The sequence below is a fragment of the Drosophila simulans genome, chromosome 3R, assembly GCF_016746395.2.
Source record: "Drosophila simulans strain w501 chromosome 3R, Prin_Dsim_3.1, whole genome shotgun sequence".
In the NCBI taxonomy this organism is placed as follows: domain Eukaryota; kingdom Metazoa; phylum Arthropoda; class Insecta; order Diptera; family Drosophilidae; genus Drosophila; species Drosophila simulans.
The window spans coordinates 10,691,104-10,706,163 of record NC_052523.2 but is presented as its reverse complement, the minus strand read 5'-3'; the positions used below and the strand labels follow the sequence as shown (position 1 = coordinate 10,706,163).

General features: G+C 47.7%; 2 protein-coding genes across 3 annotated transcripts; both read right to left on the bottom strand.

Annotated features, from left to right (window-relative positions):
- Positions 1 to 7,371: 7,371 nt before the first annotated feature.
- Positions 7,372 to 8,823, bottom strand: LOC6727940 (allergen Tab y 5.0101). 2 transcript variants are annotated; one of them, XM_016176650.3, is made up of 4 exons: positions 8,661 to 8,823; positions 8,205 to 8,605; positions 7,825 to 8,152; positions 7,372 to 7,766 (listed from the first exon to the last, which is right to left on the bottom strand). In XM_016176650.3, exons 1-3 carry the CDS (start codon positions 8,784 to 8,786, stop codon positions 7,837 to 7,839), a joined length of 843 nt encoding a protein of 280 aa, XP_016034546.1. In that variant the 5' UTR covers positions 8,787 to 8,823; the 3' UTR covers positions 7,372 to 7,766; positions 7,825 to 7,836. The 2 variants fall into 2 exon arrangements, with proteins under 2 accessions (XP_016034546.1, XP_002103295.1); XM_002103259.4 differs by having other exon boundaries at positions 7,372 to 8,152.
- A 628-nt stretch (positions 8,824 to 9,451) lies between these two features.
- LOC6727939 (indole-3-acetaldehyde oxidase) lies at positions 9,452 to 14,743 on the bottom strand. The gene is made up of 6 exons (XM_039296039.2): positions 14,479 to 14,743; positions 12,944 to 13,872; positions 12,602 to 12,835; positions 10,564 to 12,379; positions 9,885 to 10,505; positions 9,452 to 9,824 (listed from the first exon to the last, which is right to left on the bottom strand). The coding sequence occupies exons 1-6, from the start codon at positions 14,516 to 14,518 to the stop codon at positions 9,643 to 9,645; spliced, it is 3,822 nt and encodes a 1,273-aa protein (XP_039151973.1). The 5' UTR covers positions 14,519 to 14,743; the 3' UTR covers positions 9,452 to 9,642.
- Positions 14,744 to 15,060: the final 317 nt, after the last annotated feature.

Sequence of the window (15,060 nt, the reverse complement as noted above, 5' to 3'; positions counted from 1 at the left end):
GTTCAGCTGGTTAAATCAGAGAGCTGACTCCTCGCAATTAGCAAACCGAAATGATCTTAATGGGTAACCGAAACCTGTCGCTGCTCACTGATTATACACACTCCACCCTGGGCGACGACAAACAAGGCAAGTATCACTTTGTGAGTTGCCAAAGAAGCCGAAATCGGGTGAAACAGATACCAATCCGGATACACTGACAGCCGGCAAGGACGCACAGGTACGTGTAACCATGCCCTCGTTCGCCAGCAGACATTCCGTCCCAGCTTCCCAGGATACTGTCTCGGTCTAGGAATCGGAACGGCATCGGTATCATCGTCGTCGTTTTCGTCATCACCTGGCAACCGCCCATCTAATGAGACATCAAAGCAAGGGCAAACCTTCGATTTGATTTGTTTCTGGTTTCGGCTACTCGGGTCCTGGTTCTGAATCTGGCACTGGTTTTCCGAGGCTGGGGGATGAGCGTATCTGGCAGATACGTGTTCGCCTCAGATGTACGTGTTGCGGATTAAATGAGCCGCAAAATTCGGTTACATTCGCCTCGAATCAATAACACGGATAGAGTTTCCACCTTAAAGAGAGATTCATTGGGGTGAAATGGTTTCGAAGAAAGATTCTAGTGCTCCATGTGGTGTTTCACCTAGAATAATATGGGCAAATCTTTAGCTAGTGGCCGTACTTTAAGTTCAGATACACATAGTATGTGTATCTACTGAATATTCCCATTTTTATGGGTTTTGAATGAAAATATGTATAGTAACAACTAAAGCTTTTAACGGATATTTTTCACCAAAGATTGTATCCTCTTTATTCGGGCCATTGAAGGCTGTCAGCTGCTGTGCCAGTGGCGGTAACTTATGGCCTTGTTTAATGTGCAACAAATGAAGCAACAAGCCAGAATGGGTGCCCATGACCAGGACCAGCCCCAGATCCAGCCGAGTCCTGCGGAGGACATGCCGGCCATTCAGGACAGTTGGCAGCGGGAAATGCGAATGCATTTATTTATTTTAATTCCGCCACAACACTTCCGCTGTGCAATCAATGCACGCGCAGGCACAATGAGACATATAACCATATGCATACATGTAAATACATATCCATTTATGGAGGCAGCTCTTCATACATGTGCGCTTGTGTGTGAACTTATGCATGTCCTGTGTCCCGTGTCCTGCGTCCTGGGCCAAGGCAATCTCTGATCACTTTTCGCACACAAAGGCACAAAAACAATAAATGCAAATGACGTTGACGTCGAGGAGGAGAGCGCGTGGTGATAATGATGGAGTTGCGACAATGCCTTTGCAAACGATAATCTCCATGGTGGCGATGACGACGATGATGACCATGGTGGCCAGAACCAGACATCGCCGCGCCCACCAGACGCCATGATTGCTCCTGGGGCCACGCCCCCCCTTTGGCCATGAAAAATAAAGGGGGCGGACGCTGCAGCAGCAGCAGCAGCAGACACGAAATGCATTAAAAATGCACAATTTGCAGATTATTTTTAACGATTTTAAATACACATAAAAGTGGCCCCGATGCTCGTGTCGCGGTCTGCCAAATGGATCACAAACGTAGAGTCTGGTCTGGGGTTTTCAGATTCAGGATTCGGTGCTCTGGATTCTGGATTCGAGCGGAAGTTGCAACTGCAGCAGCAGCAGCAGAAGGGCGGAAGTGGATGTTGCAGATACTAAGCCGGCGGTTGGGGTTATTTAACCGATGGAATCAGAAATCAGCGAGAATGCAAATACTCGTAATTAAATGTGCCGACAGTCGGGCAATTCATGCATTCACAGTCATGCGGGTGAATTGAAAACTAGCATAAAAATCAAGTAGGAACCCAAGTAGAACTAAACCAACTTGCACATCTATACAATTTCCATTCAATTATGATTGACAAACAATGCAAACATTCCGGACTTAGCTGCTTGATTTAATTAATTTCAATTTTAAATCAGCTAAATTCCCCCTGAAAGCCAACTCAAAACCCGACTCGACGTCCCAATTCGGGGAATATCAGGGCAAAAGTTTAAGTCCTTCAGGAGTTGCACGATTCGCATTCAGGCAAGCCATGGCGAATTTCCCTCCAGCCAAGAAAAGCTGATTGCCTGGGTTTCCATTTGTAATTGTGGTTGTTTTCCCTCTATTATAGTGGTTCTTGTTGTTGCGGTTGTTATTATGCGCTGCACTTTAATTACACACTTGTGGTCATTTAAAATTATTTCACTGTAGTTGCTCGGCGGCAGCTGGCCCAGAATCCAGCTCTCCCCCTCAATTCACTCCGCCAATCCACCCAGCAGCATTTTCTTTGCTCATTTTCCCAGCTTATCTGCGCGAAATGAATACAAAATAAAACCCAAGGAAATGAAAATGAAAATGGCAAAGTTAACACTTGTTAAACTTTCAACGAGATCGTACTTCTTCTTCTACTGCCTGCCCCAGCCATTGTTGCTGGCATTTTTTTTCTTGTGAATTATACGAGGGGGGTGAAAGCTGCAACAAAGTGGCCAAGCGAATAATTAGCCAAATAACCGTGGGGCATAAGTTCAAGTGCAACAAAGTTTTCGTTCCGACAAAGTTGCCACCACCAAGTGATAGACAACTGCAACACTGGCCAGTATTCAAAAGCGAGTCGAAACTAGTTCACTCTACGTGTAGTCCCAGTGCAGCTGAAATGCAATACCTGTCCGCTCTGCCAACATGTTGCCAAAGTCGCATCTTGGCCCGAACCGTTCCGTTTTGACCCGGCCAACAAGTTGCCAGGCGGCGGCCAGCCAAATTGACAGCAATTGCAAAGGCGCTTGGCATGCATCGCATGTCGCCGGCGCGAGACTTCCCAAACCCATAAATTTGTTATAGCTCAGCGCTCAGGGGATCGGTTCGGATCGGGTATGTATATATATATACATATATCTGCCATTTAACACTCGCTCTTCAGGCAGCTGGAGTTTCTGCCCAGTTTTGTTGCGTTGGCGTTGATGTTTTGCCGACTTCGCTGCCGGTTGACAAATGTGCCAGCCACATGCGCCGCTTAACTAAAAGTGTCCATCCAGCCGACAGGGATTCATTCTGGATAATGGTCAGCGGCAGGGGGGAAGGGGTTAACTATCAAGTTTCTACCTACCACGATGCCGCCCAATCAATGCAGAATACGTGCGAAGTTAACTGACAACAAATCGCGGCGTTTAATCGGAAAAATTGCACTGGCAAGAGAGTTTAAGTTTATGTTAGCTTTAAATTCAACTAAAAAGAGGGCCAAATGTGATGTACTTAAGGTAGTAGTTTCGATTCTCAACATAAAAAGCATACTATTACACATTTTAGCTAATGATTCAAGGATATCTTCAGCGTCGAGTCTTTGAGCTAGCATAGTCTTGAGTCTCCCACTTGTTTCGTTCGATTGATTCATTGAATAGTTCTGCTGAAAGCGATTGCCAGTTACTTAAATGAATGTCCCATTGATTATGAAATGGCAATAAGCAAATGGATGGATTGAAATGGTTAGCGGATATTGACTAAATAAAGCACGCCAGCCATCCGCTGTATCTGCCCCAGCTCCCTTGTTTCCCTGACTAGATACAGATACGAATGCAGACCGCAGTATAGACCACAAAATGAAGCCATTCCGCCACCGTTACCACCAAAATCCCCTTTCAGAACCTTTTGGGAACCCACAAGCGTCCACAGCTGCTGCGGAATGGCCAAAGGCGATGTGGCAACGTGCGAGGTACTCGCGACTGTCAAATTAAATTAATAAACACAACAATTGGCGGCGGCGAAGGGAGGTCCTGCGAATCGTGCGAGTCCTGGCCAACTGTCCACTCCAGCAAATTTTGGAAGTGGGAATTGAGGGGGAAAAGGAAGTGCCACGATGGCGTTGGCAATTGCAAATGAAATTTTTATCAAATTGAGTTTGGGGCAACGGCACTGCGGCAAAGACTCAACTTTTGGCATGCCCCCGGCTACAACGATCCCCACACCCCCTTCCATTACCCCCACCCCCCTCGCCTGTCTCGGGCCAGAGCATTTTGTATTAATTACAACATAGCCAGCGGTATTGGCGCTCAAAAAAGTTTCAACATAATTGATTTCATTTTTATTCGCGCTTTCTCCGCCGGCCAGCGAAAGCTTTACGGATGTGCCGTAAAGAATATATGTATAAATCTATATATATATGTGCACCCCTATCCAGTCCGATACTTTTCACCAATTTCTGCATTAAAGTGCAAATAAATTGATTGAATTATTGGCTGGGCGAGAAGATGCGCCCTCTGTGCAGAAATTTACTTTTTAATTTACTCAGAAAACCGAGTAAAAAGGAAAACAATTGGAGCGGCTTAGTAATGACGATCCATTTATGGACTAATGTTTTCCCCTCAATTTTATAAAACAACAATAATTTTTAAAGAAAAATCCAGTGAAAAGTTAAAATATATAAACATGTTAGTAATCCTTGCACATTTTTACTTGTAATGATATAATACCATTAAATTTCGCATTTTATTAATATTAACTTAGAACACAAGACAAAGCTGAATATCCCATTTCCCTATAATCTCTACTTTCTGACTTTTTCTAAAAACGCTTATTGATACGACTCAATTTTGTACAGGGTATATAAGCAAATGGCCACCAGATTGGTTTTATTTTGTGTGAGTTTTTACAGCGCTTTCTCTTTGGCTGGACTGGGCACATTCTGCTATCATTGTCCTGCGGCAGTGCGTCGGGTTGGATATTCCTTTTTTGCACATCCGCAGATTGAGTTACGCCCGCTTGTCCTTTGCAACCGGCAGTCGGTGTCCTTGTCGTCGCCTATCAGTCGCACTCGTTCGAATCGGATTCTCATCCTGGCGGGGGGATCCTGCGATGACGGTGGCCATGGCCGTGAACAGGACATCAGCAGGACTTTTTCCTTCTGCTGCTCAGTTTTTCTCCCACTCGGTTATTGAAAAATCGGATATTGCGTATTTTTTAATTATGAACGAAAAAGACTGGATATTAAGTCCCATTTGGATTTAAATTTAATTAAACTTCACTTTGGGCATGTGGTTGTTTCTTTCTTGCTCTTTGAGGGATTCCGCACGAGTATCTCGGCATTTTAAGCAGTAAGTAAAATTTAAAGCGATGGCAAGAAAAGGCACGAATACACCGCCCCACCTCGATTCAATCTGGATTCCTCCTAATTCCCAAAACTTGTGCATACATGCAGAAATATTTTAACTCGCTCGAGCAGTGCAAAGTCCGTTGAACAAATAAACTTGAAAATACATATCATAAATGCATAGTTTTCGTTCTTTTTTCCGGGGAGACTGCCAGACTTTGCTATTCATGTTTGGCCAGACGCTCGAAGGATCAGGGGCCGGGAAAAGGACCACGGGACAATGGCAAGGACCAATGGCAAGGACAAGCTGCTGGTGCTGGTTCTGGTTCTTTGGCTGCCACTGCAGTGGCAAGCTCAAAATTTTAATGATATCAAATACATACAAAGCCGAGCCAGGACATGCGAGTATGCACATGTGTGTAGCTGGGCACAATGCAGTCGGCATTAAGTGGAAAAGGATGCGGCAGAGATACACTCACACATCAAAAGGCTGGCAGACATGCATGCGTAGATTTTATGTATTTGGCTCACGATTTAAGCTGCCCGAGAAGGCTGAGAAGGTGCTGGAGAAGACATTGCTGCGGCACAGAATCCGGCCACTGCGAGTGTGTGTCCTACCCACAGGATATGCGCCAAAAGCAGCCGACAATCAAGCCGGCTCGAAATGATGTACTTAATTCTTCGCAGACCCTTTTTTTCAGCGTCGTTTCTATTTAATAAACTGCATGCAGTTTTCCGCTCACGGGGAAATGCAAATGAAACTGCAAGGACGAAGCAGCGACGGAGAGCGAAATCCTTGGCGCTGCCACCAGCTGCACCGCAGGAGTCTAGAGTCTAGACCTTGACGGCCACATCGCCGTCCTTGTCGTTGGCGGTGTCGACTCCGATAAGCATACGCCCTGTGGGCGCGCCAGATATTATAATACGTGGCCATTATCCCGGCTCTGCCGGCGATAAATCACACCGGGACATCTTTGTGTGCCAGCAGCAGACGCAACACCATTGCAGACCACCAGCAATCCACCAACACTGAGCGAAAAAGAATCAATCGAATACGAAAATTTAAAACTTTTAGATCTCAATCCCCTAGTGCTTAAGCATATAATTTTCTTTCCTAATATATAATTTATTTAAATTTAATATTTTAAACATCAAATTTTGTAGCATATTTCTCTGTGAGTGTAAAAGCAAAAGCCATTGAAATGGTTGCCCTGGAAACTGGAGCAGTTGGAGTCCGCCAAGCAGACGTTTGCTGGTCATATCTGGCTCGCTGCATCGCGGGCACGCTCATAAAATGTTGCGCCTGCTCACACCCAGGAATCGGATCCTGCAACTCCACTCCACCACCCATCCCCATCTCCATCCCCTCTCTTGGGTCCTGGGTCGACAAATTTGCTTAGAATTTGAAATGCAAGCCAGACAATGGCCGCAGACAGACGGCAAGGACAGACGGAATGAGGATGCGCTGGCTATGAAAAAGGAATAAAAGCTGCCCAGCTCCAACTGAAAGTGGGAAGGCACTGGGATTGTCAGTCGGGATCTGCATTATTATTATTATTACAGTCGCAAGTTCAAGTTCATGGTTGACTCTGGACTGCTCTCGAAATGGAGACCATCATAATGGCGGATTGAGAGACTGGCGGAGAAAAATGAGTGGTGGTGCATCCACATAAATTATATGATAAGGCTGGAAGTTGAGTAGTTAAAATACGCACTTCAGATCATTTGGAAATAGCTTTAAGTGCTAGGAACTAGCTTAGTCTCCATATCCACGCATTAAGAATGTTTTTGACCTGATTTGAATAGAGTTCTTTAAAATCGAAATATGATATCCAACTGCCATACTCCCTACTAATTTCCTAATGCCCATCCCTACGCATCCATGATTGGCCCTTTTGGGGACACCCAGTTCGTCTTGTCACAATGCCAAACTCATCGTTTCATGGGATCCGCTGTTCTGTCTCCTCCGTGAAACTTTTGAATAATTCCGTGGACATTCAGCAGCATGCTCCATTGGCTGCTTCCCGAATGCTCTGATCCCTGTGCCCCATCCGCATCCACAACGTATCTGAACCTCGTACACCCTCCGGATAAACCGGGACCGTTTTATGGCCATGTCCGTGTCTGCTGTCTGCACTCGTGGCCTTCAGACGCTCATAAACAAGCGACACAAGTTGGACACTGCCAGCGGAGCATCCGCATTCGCAAGGGCCGGAGGAGTGAGAACTGGAGGGGATTGCGACTGGGATTCGTCGGATGGAGCGAGCGGGGGGATCTAATGTGCTGGGCGTGGCTTTGCATTTATTCGTGTGTAAAATTTTAATTGAAATATATATTTAAGCAGGGAAGAGGCGACAGCGACGAATGTCATTTGTATCTGTATCTGTCCCTGGCCTTGTATCTGCATCTCGCAGATGCGAACGCTGATGCGGATGCGCGTGTGCCTCGCTAATGTTTTCATTTGCATGCGAAGGACATCAGCCCGGAAGCGTGTTTATATGCAAATGTGTCCTGTGATTATCGAGGCTGCGCTGAAATGTCTGCTTCGGCTGCTCCTGCTGCTGGTGCTCCTCCTCTTCCATGACCACGTCTGGGTGTTAACTATTTGTTTTTGTGCGCTGATTTTGTTTGGGTATCCAGGGGCGTGTACTTTTGTCTGGCCATCGGCACTCTAAAAAAAAACTCGAGAAACAAAAACAAATTTTTGCTGCGCGAATTTAAAAGTTTACTTAAAGCTTGGTCTATGTGGCTGGCACATAAGCTTGTCGACCCATGGATAAATTGAGGGGCAACTGGAATACCCTTGCATTCAACACGGGCTTATTGTTGTCGTAATTTTCACCAAGAGCACAAAGTGCTGAATATGTGGGATCCAAGCGGTTGCAAGCAGTTCCTGGTCTCATAGACATCCGGTAAATGGGTCGCTCCACGAAGAGATCGGTGCTGAAGGCGCACAAGAAGACGAAGTTGTGGACGGAGTGCACGGTGAATCTCATAGCCGAACAGCCCACATGGGTGTTCCGATCTGCCATCAGGAGTAGGGCATTTGCTATTCCACTGAAAAGGCAATGATTAGCTGTTTGATATAGTAATTAATATTATACCCCACCTTTTCTCTAAAGTTGTCGGCATATAGAGACTCATTTTCATGTTTATATAGTCCGCATATCTGGTCCAATCCTGTATAATCCGCAACATGAGTTCTAGGTCCTCGTTGTCGTTTAAATTACCCAAATAGTAGGTGGAACCAATATTGGTACCCACGTAATAGAATTCCAGTGAGTTCAGGCAAAACTTGTGCGTGGAGCACGTGATGACCGCCAGTCGGGCTAGATCCTCCAGTTCAATTGAGTAACTCAATCGGCACATTCGCGCCGCCGCTGCCTTCAGATACTTTTGCTTTCCGCTCGCCGTATAGTTGCGAAACTCATTGAAGGCACTTAGCAATAAATTTCGGTAGGTCGTCATGGAAAGAGTTCTGGCATTCGGTGGACACATGACGCTCAATTTCTAAGCAGATACACAATTTCACGGATGTAGTTTCTTCAGATTGTACTCTACTCACCGATGGGTTATGGCAGGCGAGGTTATTTGTTCCGCAGTAAGGCAGCTGGCAAAAATCAACCAACTTACTGCATCCAAAGGGAGTGAAATTGAGCAGTGCTACGAATACGAACCCACTTAGCTCCATTTCCTAGTGAAGACTGGAGTTTCTGCTAGGGAAAATATTCCTATTTATTGCCAAGACAAAGTATATATTTCACTGTAGTAACAGTTTCTTCTAGGAACACAAAAAGCTGCGGCTAATGGTTAGTGTACACATGCTTTCTTGGGAAGTTATAGAGCTTAGAGCTACCTTGTTTAAAGCTAGCAACCATACCTCGTTTGATATTATTAATTATAACTGGTATGCTATATCCCGAAACCACAGGGATCTTAAACTCCCCCAATTAAAGCTACCACATTCATTATAAGTGTGTCAATTGAACAATGTCGTCAGGGATGTGCTCATTAAGGGCACAGCAGTTGGCGATATTTGAAAAATCCATTAGAGGCGCCTGTCCTTCTGCCACGACCGCAAGGCAACTGTTGCCCCCGCCTTCCCTTTCCGCTTCCGCAATGCCCCGCCCCCGCCCTTTTGGCCAGATCACACTTAACGCTCCGTGTGGCATAAAATTTCTATACAACAATTTATGTTAAAATTAATGAAGACCTCTTGGCGGGGTGTGTCCGCGTGTTGAGGTGTTAAGCATTAAGCAAGAGCCCGGAAAATGTAAATTCCGAATGCCTGGAGCTCTGGACAGGGGCTTCTGTTGACCCAGGCCGACGACTGGCTGGCAATGAATGTCATTTGGATTAAGCGTTGGATAAGTTTTTAATTTATTGTGCAGACAACACAATGTCGGCTAGTCTAGAGTCGGCGGATCCGCCAGGTTAAGTGGGGGTGTAAGTGCAGGTTATCTTGGCGTGCTTATCGGAGCGTTCCCATCGCGGCCACGTGCCATGTCCCACGGCCAGGGATACGAGTCCATATACTTCCTCTCCACCTAGTTCAGCTTGAACTGGCTGGGCTCGGTGCCCGAGTGGAGGACCAGGTGCTCGGGGGTCATCGGGGCGGTGAGGGTAACCCAAGACTTGGGCACGCCGGCGTCATCGCGAGCTGATTGCAGGGCCTGCTGCAGGGCAAATGCGACTGCGATGGACAAACAGATGGCTGGCTCTCCGGTGGCTAAGGATAAATAATTGCTAGTTAGTTGGCTTTACAACCATGCTGTATATAGGTACATACCCTTGGACCTCATGAAGCCCGCCTTGTTGGGACTCTTGGGCAGCAGCTCGATACGCAGATCAGTGGGTATGTCCTTCGCTCCTGGCGGCTTATACGTCCAGGTACGATTCGTAAGACACTCGCCCGTCTTTGGATCCGCAATCACTTGCTCGCTAGTCCAGTAGCCCAAGCCCATCATGAAGGCGCCCTCGATCTGGCCAATGTCCACATTGGGATTCAGACTCTCGCCAGTGTCCTCCAGGATGTCCACTCGGCCCACAATGTAGTTGCCGGTGAGGACATCCAACTCCACCTCGGTGAGGCAGAGACCGCATACGGAGTACGGATCCATGTCGCCCTGCTTGCACTGATCGCTGGCGATCAGATTGATCTTGCGGTTGTAGGCCTCCTGGATGAGGTCCTGCCAATTCTCGGGCTTCACCTCCTCGCGCACGGGCTTCAATCGCTCGTTGAGAGTCTCGCACGCCTTGCGGACTGCAAAGCAGAGGGTTTCACTTCCCACGGCCCCTCCGGTGACCATGGAGTTGGCTCCATTGATGGTATCGCTGGCCTCGATGCGTACCTGTTCCATCGGAATGCCCAGGGTGTGGGCCACCACCTGTGAGATCTTGGTGTTCATGCCTGGCGAAGAGATACAAAAGTTTAAGACCAGCTTCTTTACCTAAGGAACATCACTCACCTTGACCCATTTCAATGCCTCCATGGGAGACCACCACGGTGCCATCGCTGTGGTAGATAGCCACCGTAGCGGGGTATTGTCCGAAGTAACCGATCTGGTACTCCATGATACACAGACCCAATCCGCGCTTGTGCCAGCGGTTCTCCTTGTTGTGGGCTATAGCGTCCGCCTTGCGTTCCCTGTACTTGGTACTTTCCAGGAATCGCGGCATCATGTCGCCCATTTTATGGGCGGGTAGCAAATTGGCGAAACGCACGTCAGCCGGATCCAGTCCAGTCTCGAAGGCGATGTGCTCGATGATATTTTCCATCATGGCAATGCCCTCCACGGAGCCAGGAGCACGGCACGGAGTATTCGATGGCGAATCTGTGCAGACTAAGTAGCCATCCAGTTTGTAGTTGTCGCTGAACTCGTAGCAATTCTTGGATAGCAAAACGGTGTGACCAATGGGTGATTCGTTGGACAGATATCCAGCATCCTCGTAGAATCGACTTACGATACCAGAAATCTTTCCGGATTTCTGAACGAAGAAGTCGTAGTCGCAATGGAAGGCCCAGCGTTTGCCCAGACTGGTCATGATGGACTCCAGGGACTGGACGAATCTAATGGGTCTGTTCAGCTTGTGAGCAGCCAGAGCAGCAGCGGCAGCAGCCAAATTGCATCGTGTGGCCTTGCCTCCATATCCACCTCCAATACGACGCGTCTTTACCTGAACATCGTTGGACTTGAGGTTCAGCACATTGGCGATGGTGTCCTGGGTTAGGTCCATCCACTGGGTGGCAGTGTACACCTGCAAGCCGCCCTCGAAAGGCAGAACCACTGTTGTCTGCGGTTCCATGTAGTAGTGGTACTGGAGTCCCATATCCAGTTGGCCGGAGGAGCTCACATCGAAAGGTTCCTCTAGCTGGAGGACCTCGATGGTGGACTTGATGGGCTGCTCCAACCGCTTGTTATTGCCAGCTTCGGATCCAACTTTGTCTAGCACTGCCTTCAAGGTGGGTAGTATCTCTTCCGCTCCGCCCTCGTAGGTCAGTTTCACCAGCTCTGCTGCCCGATTGGCCAGCGAATTGGAGTTGGCTAGAATTATGCCCACAGGCTGACCATAAAACTTAATCACTCCTGTGGCGAATAGTTCCTCATCATTGGGGAAGAAAAAGTCGTCGCGGATTTTGGGCCCAACGTAGTTGGGTCCCGGAATGTCCTTGGCGTCGAGGTACGCCACCACCCCGGGTAGATCCAGAGCTGGTTGCGTATCCACTTTGGTGACTTTGGCGCCCACCTTCTTCGCGGTGACAAACGCAGCCCACAACTGGTTGTGCTGGGTGGGCAGATCGTTGGAGTAGGTGGCTTCGCCAGAACACTGGATCAGACCCTCGTGCTTCTCCGTTGCCTTGGTCACCGGGTAGTGCTCCTGGAAGGTCTCAAAACTCTGCTGGCCACTTGACACGGGACGTTTCAGGAGAGAACCGCCTGTGACGAATCGACTGCCCAAACCCTGCTTTCGCTGAGCCGCTACCTTCAAGAGGAACTTGTAGAAAAGACCACAGGCCAACTTGCGTCGGTAGACAGGTGAGGCATCCGGAAGAACGGCATCTGGCTGGAGCAGGGTGGACAGCTGCCCGAAGGCCTTCTCCACCAATCCGTTCTCGAAGGGATTCTTGCCCTGAATCAAGTTCTCAATCGCTGTGGCATGCACGAATTCGGGATGGATGCCACCGAAGCAAATGCGAGCTGATTTCACCTTGGAGTCTGCCGTGAATTCCACGAGGAAAGCAGCATTCACATAGGCATGGGCATTCTGCGCACGGGGCATAATCTGTTAAAAGAGTACAATTTAAGTGTTTTAAATTTTAAATAATTTGTAAATGAAAGAACGACTATCTTATCTGCTTTGCGATAATCACGACAAATTGGCGTACTTACTCGCTTATTTCGCATTTGTAAAAACTTACAAGCTATTGACAAAGTCGCATTACTTTCGTTGATAAGAAATTATACTGCACTTCACTACTTCGCATACACAATAATTTGCACTCACCTTGTAGGAGTCAAATGCAAACCGCTCCTTCGGATACGCGCGCAGCACCAAACCACGGATAATCTTTCCTTCCATGGAAGAGCCAAGATAGCTGGTCAGGCTGACAGTCTGCTGCTTGTCCACCGCCTCCTGGACAATCACTTGGGCATCTAGGGCCTCCAGGACGATGAACACATCCGAGGGGAACTCCGGGTGGGCATGCTTGATGGACAGGTTGCCCGCCAAGGTGCCGGCCTGGGTTAATGCGAAATGGGTTGATAAACACAAGGTGCTCAAGGTGTTTTCATTGTTGGCCGATTAGATAAGGCTCGAGGGCTTACAAACCTCTTTGATTTGACTTACATTGCGCACTGGAACATTAGCGATCCAATCGAGGTGTTGCCACACCTGAGACAAGTACTCGAAGCCTTTCGTCTTCTCCAACTGGCGGCACAGCTCCATGGTTTCGCTGAGGCTCAAATTTCCACCGAGAGTTAGGGTTGAGTTATCCGCGCTCAGCTTATGACCCTTGAGCTCCGCCAAGCCGGATACATCGATGAATGCCTTAATGTCCGGACGACGTCTATAGACGCCGTGAGCCGTGTTTCCAGCCACCAGCATGTAGGGCAGCTTCTCCTTGACTGCTCCCTGCAGAGCGGCAAAAAGGTCACCCAGGCTCTCCGGCCAACTCCAGCGGCTGCCATCTGGATACAGTTGGCTGCTCTTGGGCTGCTGCTTCTTGCAGCTGCCGGAGCAGGCTTGGCCAGTCTTGGGACACTGTTTGGTGCTCAGGTCTTCAATGTCAATGCACTCAGCAGGCACCTGGATGTTGCTGTTCACGGCAAAGGACTTCATGGCGTCAAGAATGGGACGATAGCCAGTGCAGCGACAGATGTTGCCTCCAAAGGAGTTCTCCACCTCCTCCATCGTGACCTTGCCGCCCTTGGACTTCAGCAGGCCGTACATGTTCATCACGATTCCCGGCGAGCAGTAGCCGCACTGGGTGCCGTTCATCTTGGCCAGTCGCTGCTGGATGGCATGGTAGCCGACCCGCTTGTTGCCCAATCCCTCCGAGGTGGTAACCTCCAGGCCCAAGCACGTGTTCAGCAGCGTGAGGCACGAGTTGACCGCCCAGGTGCGCGGCTCTCCGGTCTCCGGATGAATCCCAGTCAGGGTGCAGACGCAGACACCGCATCCGCCCTCCTGGCACATGAACTTCGTGCCCGTTAATCCGGCATACTCTCGGATGAAAGTGTTCAGCGAGATATCAGCCGGCAGGGCAGCCAGGTTGACTAGGGGTATAAACATAAGGGGGCATCAGTGCCTACACAATACATGTGTTATCTTATCAAGTAGCCTAATTTCTCACAACGTGTCAAAGAAAAATACTTTGCGATGTGTGCTTTTTATAAGCTAACGATTGCTGAGCTATTATTAAAATATTTTAAAAGAAAAGGTTTGTAGTTGATATTCAGTGCCTCATAGTTTGTAGAAGTGCTCTGATCGGCTAATCAAAATAAGTGAGCAAAATGAAATGGAACCCTATAAAATATTATAAATACAATATATAAATACAACTGTTTTGGAAACGAGTCTAGCCATTTTTTACTCATTAGTAATTCATCAACTTTAATTCCAAAGGAAGATATTTAATATTGTTTTTCTTGGGTCACCATAATTATGGTAGTTAATTTATAACACATCACCATGACAATACACTTTTGGAAGAATAAAAAACTTTTTTACTAGGTCGTCAAAACTCTCATCTAACTAACTAGCAGGTATTTAGTAGTCGAATTTCTCGACCCTGGCGTTCCAGTTCGTTGTCTCGGCAATCTTGTAGATGCCAGCCCCCATCAATCCATAGGCAATTAAACTGCCCACACATGCATACCCACCTTCGTGGCTGGTGCCGTTGATTGTAATTCTTCCAGCCATTATCTGTGCCTTATATAAGTCCTCGAATCACTTAAAAGTCGTCCGTGAATAGTTGTGAAATTATTTGCAGCCTTTCTCGCCTTCAATTGACGCGGGTGTTCAGAAATATTTGAATGGTAGTGGGTTCTGGAAACTACGTTATTTCACCATATGTGGCAATGAGTCCACTTGACAGCCTCGTTTGATTCCACGCCGAACTGCGAGCGACTGAGGGTATGGGCCTTCCGTAGCCCCATATATATAGTGGTTCTCCGGTCCCCGAAAGAGACTCCCGCTTCTCCCAAGTTCAAGTTCACCTGCTCCCCGCTCTTAACTGCCATGTTCTATATACTGCGCTCACCATTCAGCATTAGATCATCGTAACACTCTGAAACGTTATCGTCTGCCGGTTTCAAATACTCTCCCTCTTTTTCGAAACTGAGAGCTTTATCAGTAAACGGTTTCTTTGGACGATTTTGTTTTGCTCATATTTCTAAACAAAACGGCGAGATTATGTTCGGAATAGGGGAACTAGTCCCATAAACAGAGTGGGTGCCTAATGA

What these genes read in the sequence shown, in the direction of transcription:
- LOC6727939 (XM_039296039.2), bottom strand. Translation starts at nt 14,518, where the DNA reads ATGGCTGGAAGAATTACAATCAACGGCACCAGCCACGAAG. An exon ending in CTAATGTTCCAGTGCGCAAT is followed by an intron (nt 12,836 to 12,943) that starts GTAAGTCAAATC and finishes GCATTAACCCAG; the next exon opens with GCCGGCACCTTGGCGGGCAA. An exon ending in GGGCTTCATGAGGTCCAAGG is followed by an intron (nt 9,825 to 9,884) that starts GTATGTACCTAT and finishes ATTTATCCTTAG; the next exon opens with CCACCGGAGAGCCAGCCATC.
- LOC6727940 (XM_002103259.4), bottom strand. Translation starts at nt 8,786, where the DNA reads ATGGAGCTAAGTGGGTTCGTATTCGTAGCACTGCTCAATTTCACTCCC. An exon ending in TCGCCTGCCATAACCCATCG is followed by an intron (nt 8,606 to 8,660) that starts GTGAGTAGAGTA and finishes GTATCTGCTTAG; the next exon opens with AAATTGAGCGTCATGTGTCC. An exon ending in CCGACAACTTTAGAGAAAAG is followed by an intron (nt 8,153 to 8,204) that starts GTGGGGTATAAT and finishes TTGCCTTTTCAG; the next exon opens with TGGAATAGCAAATGCCCTAC.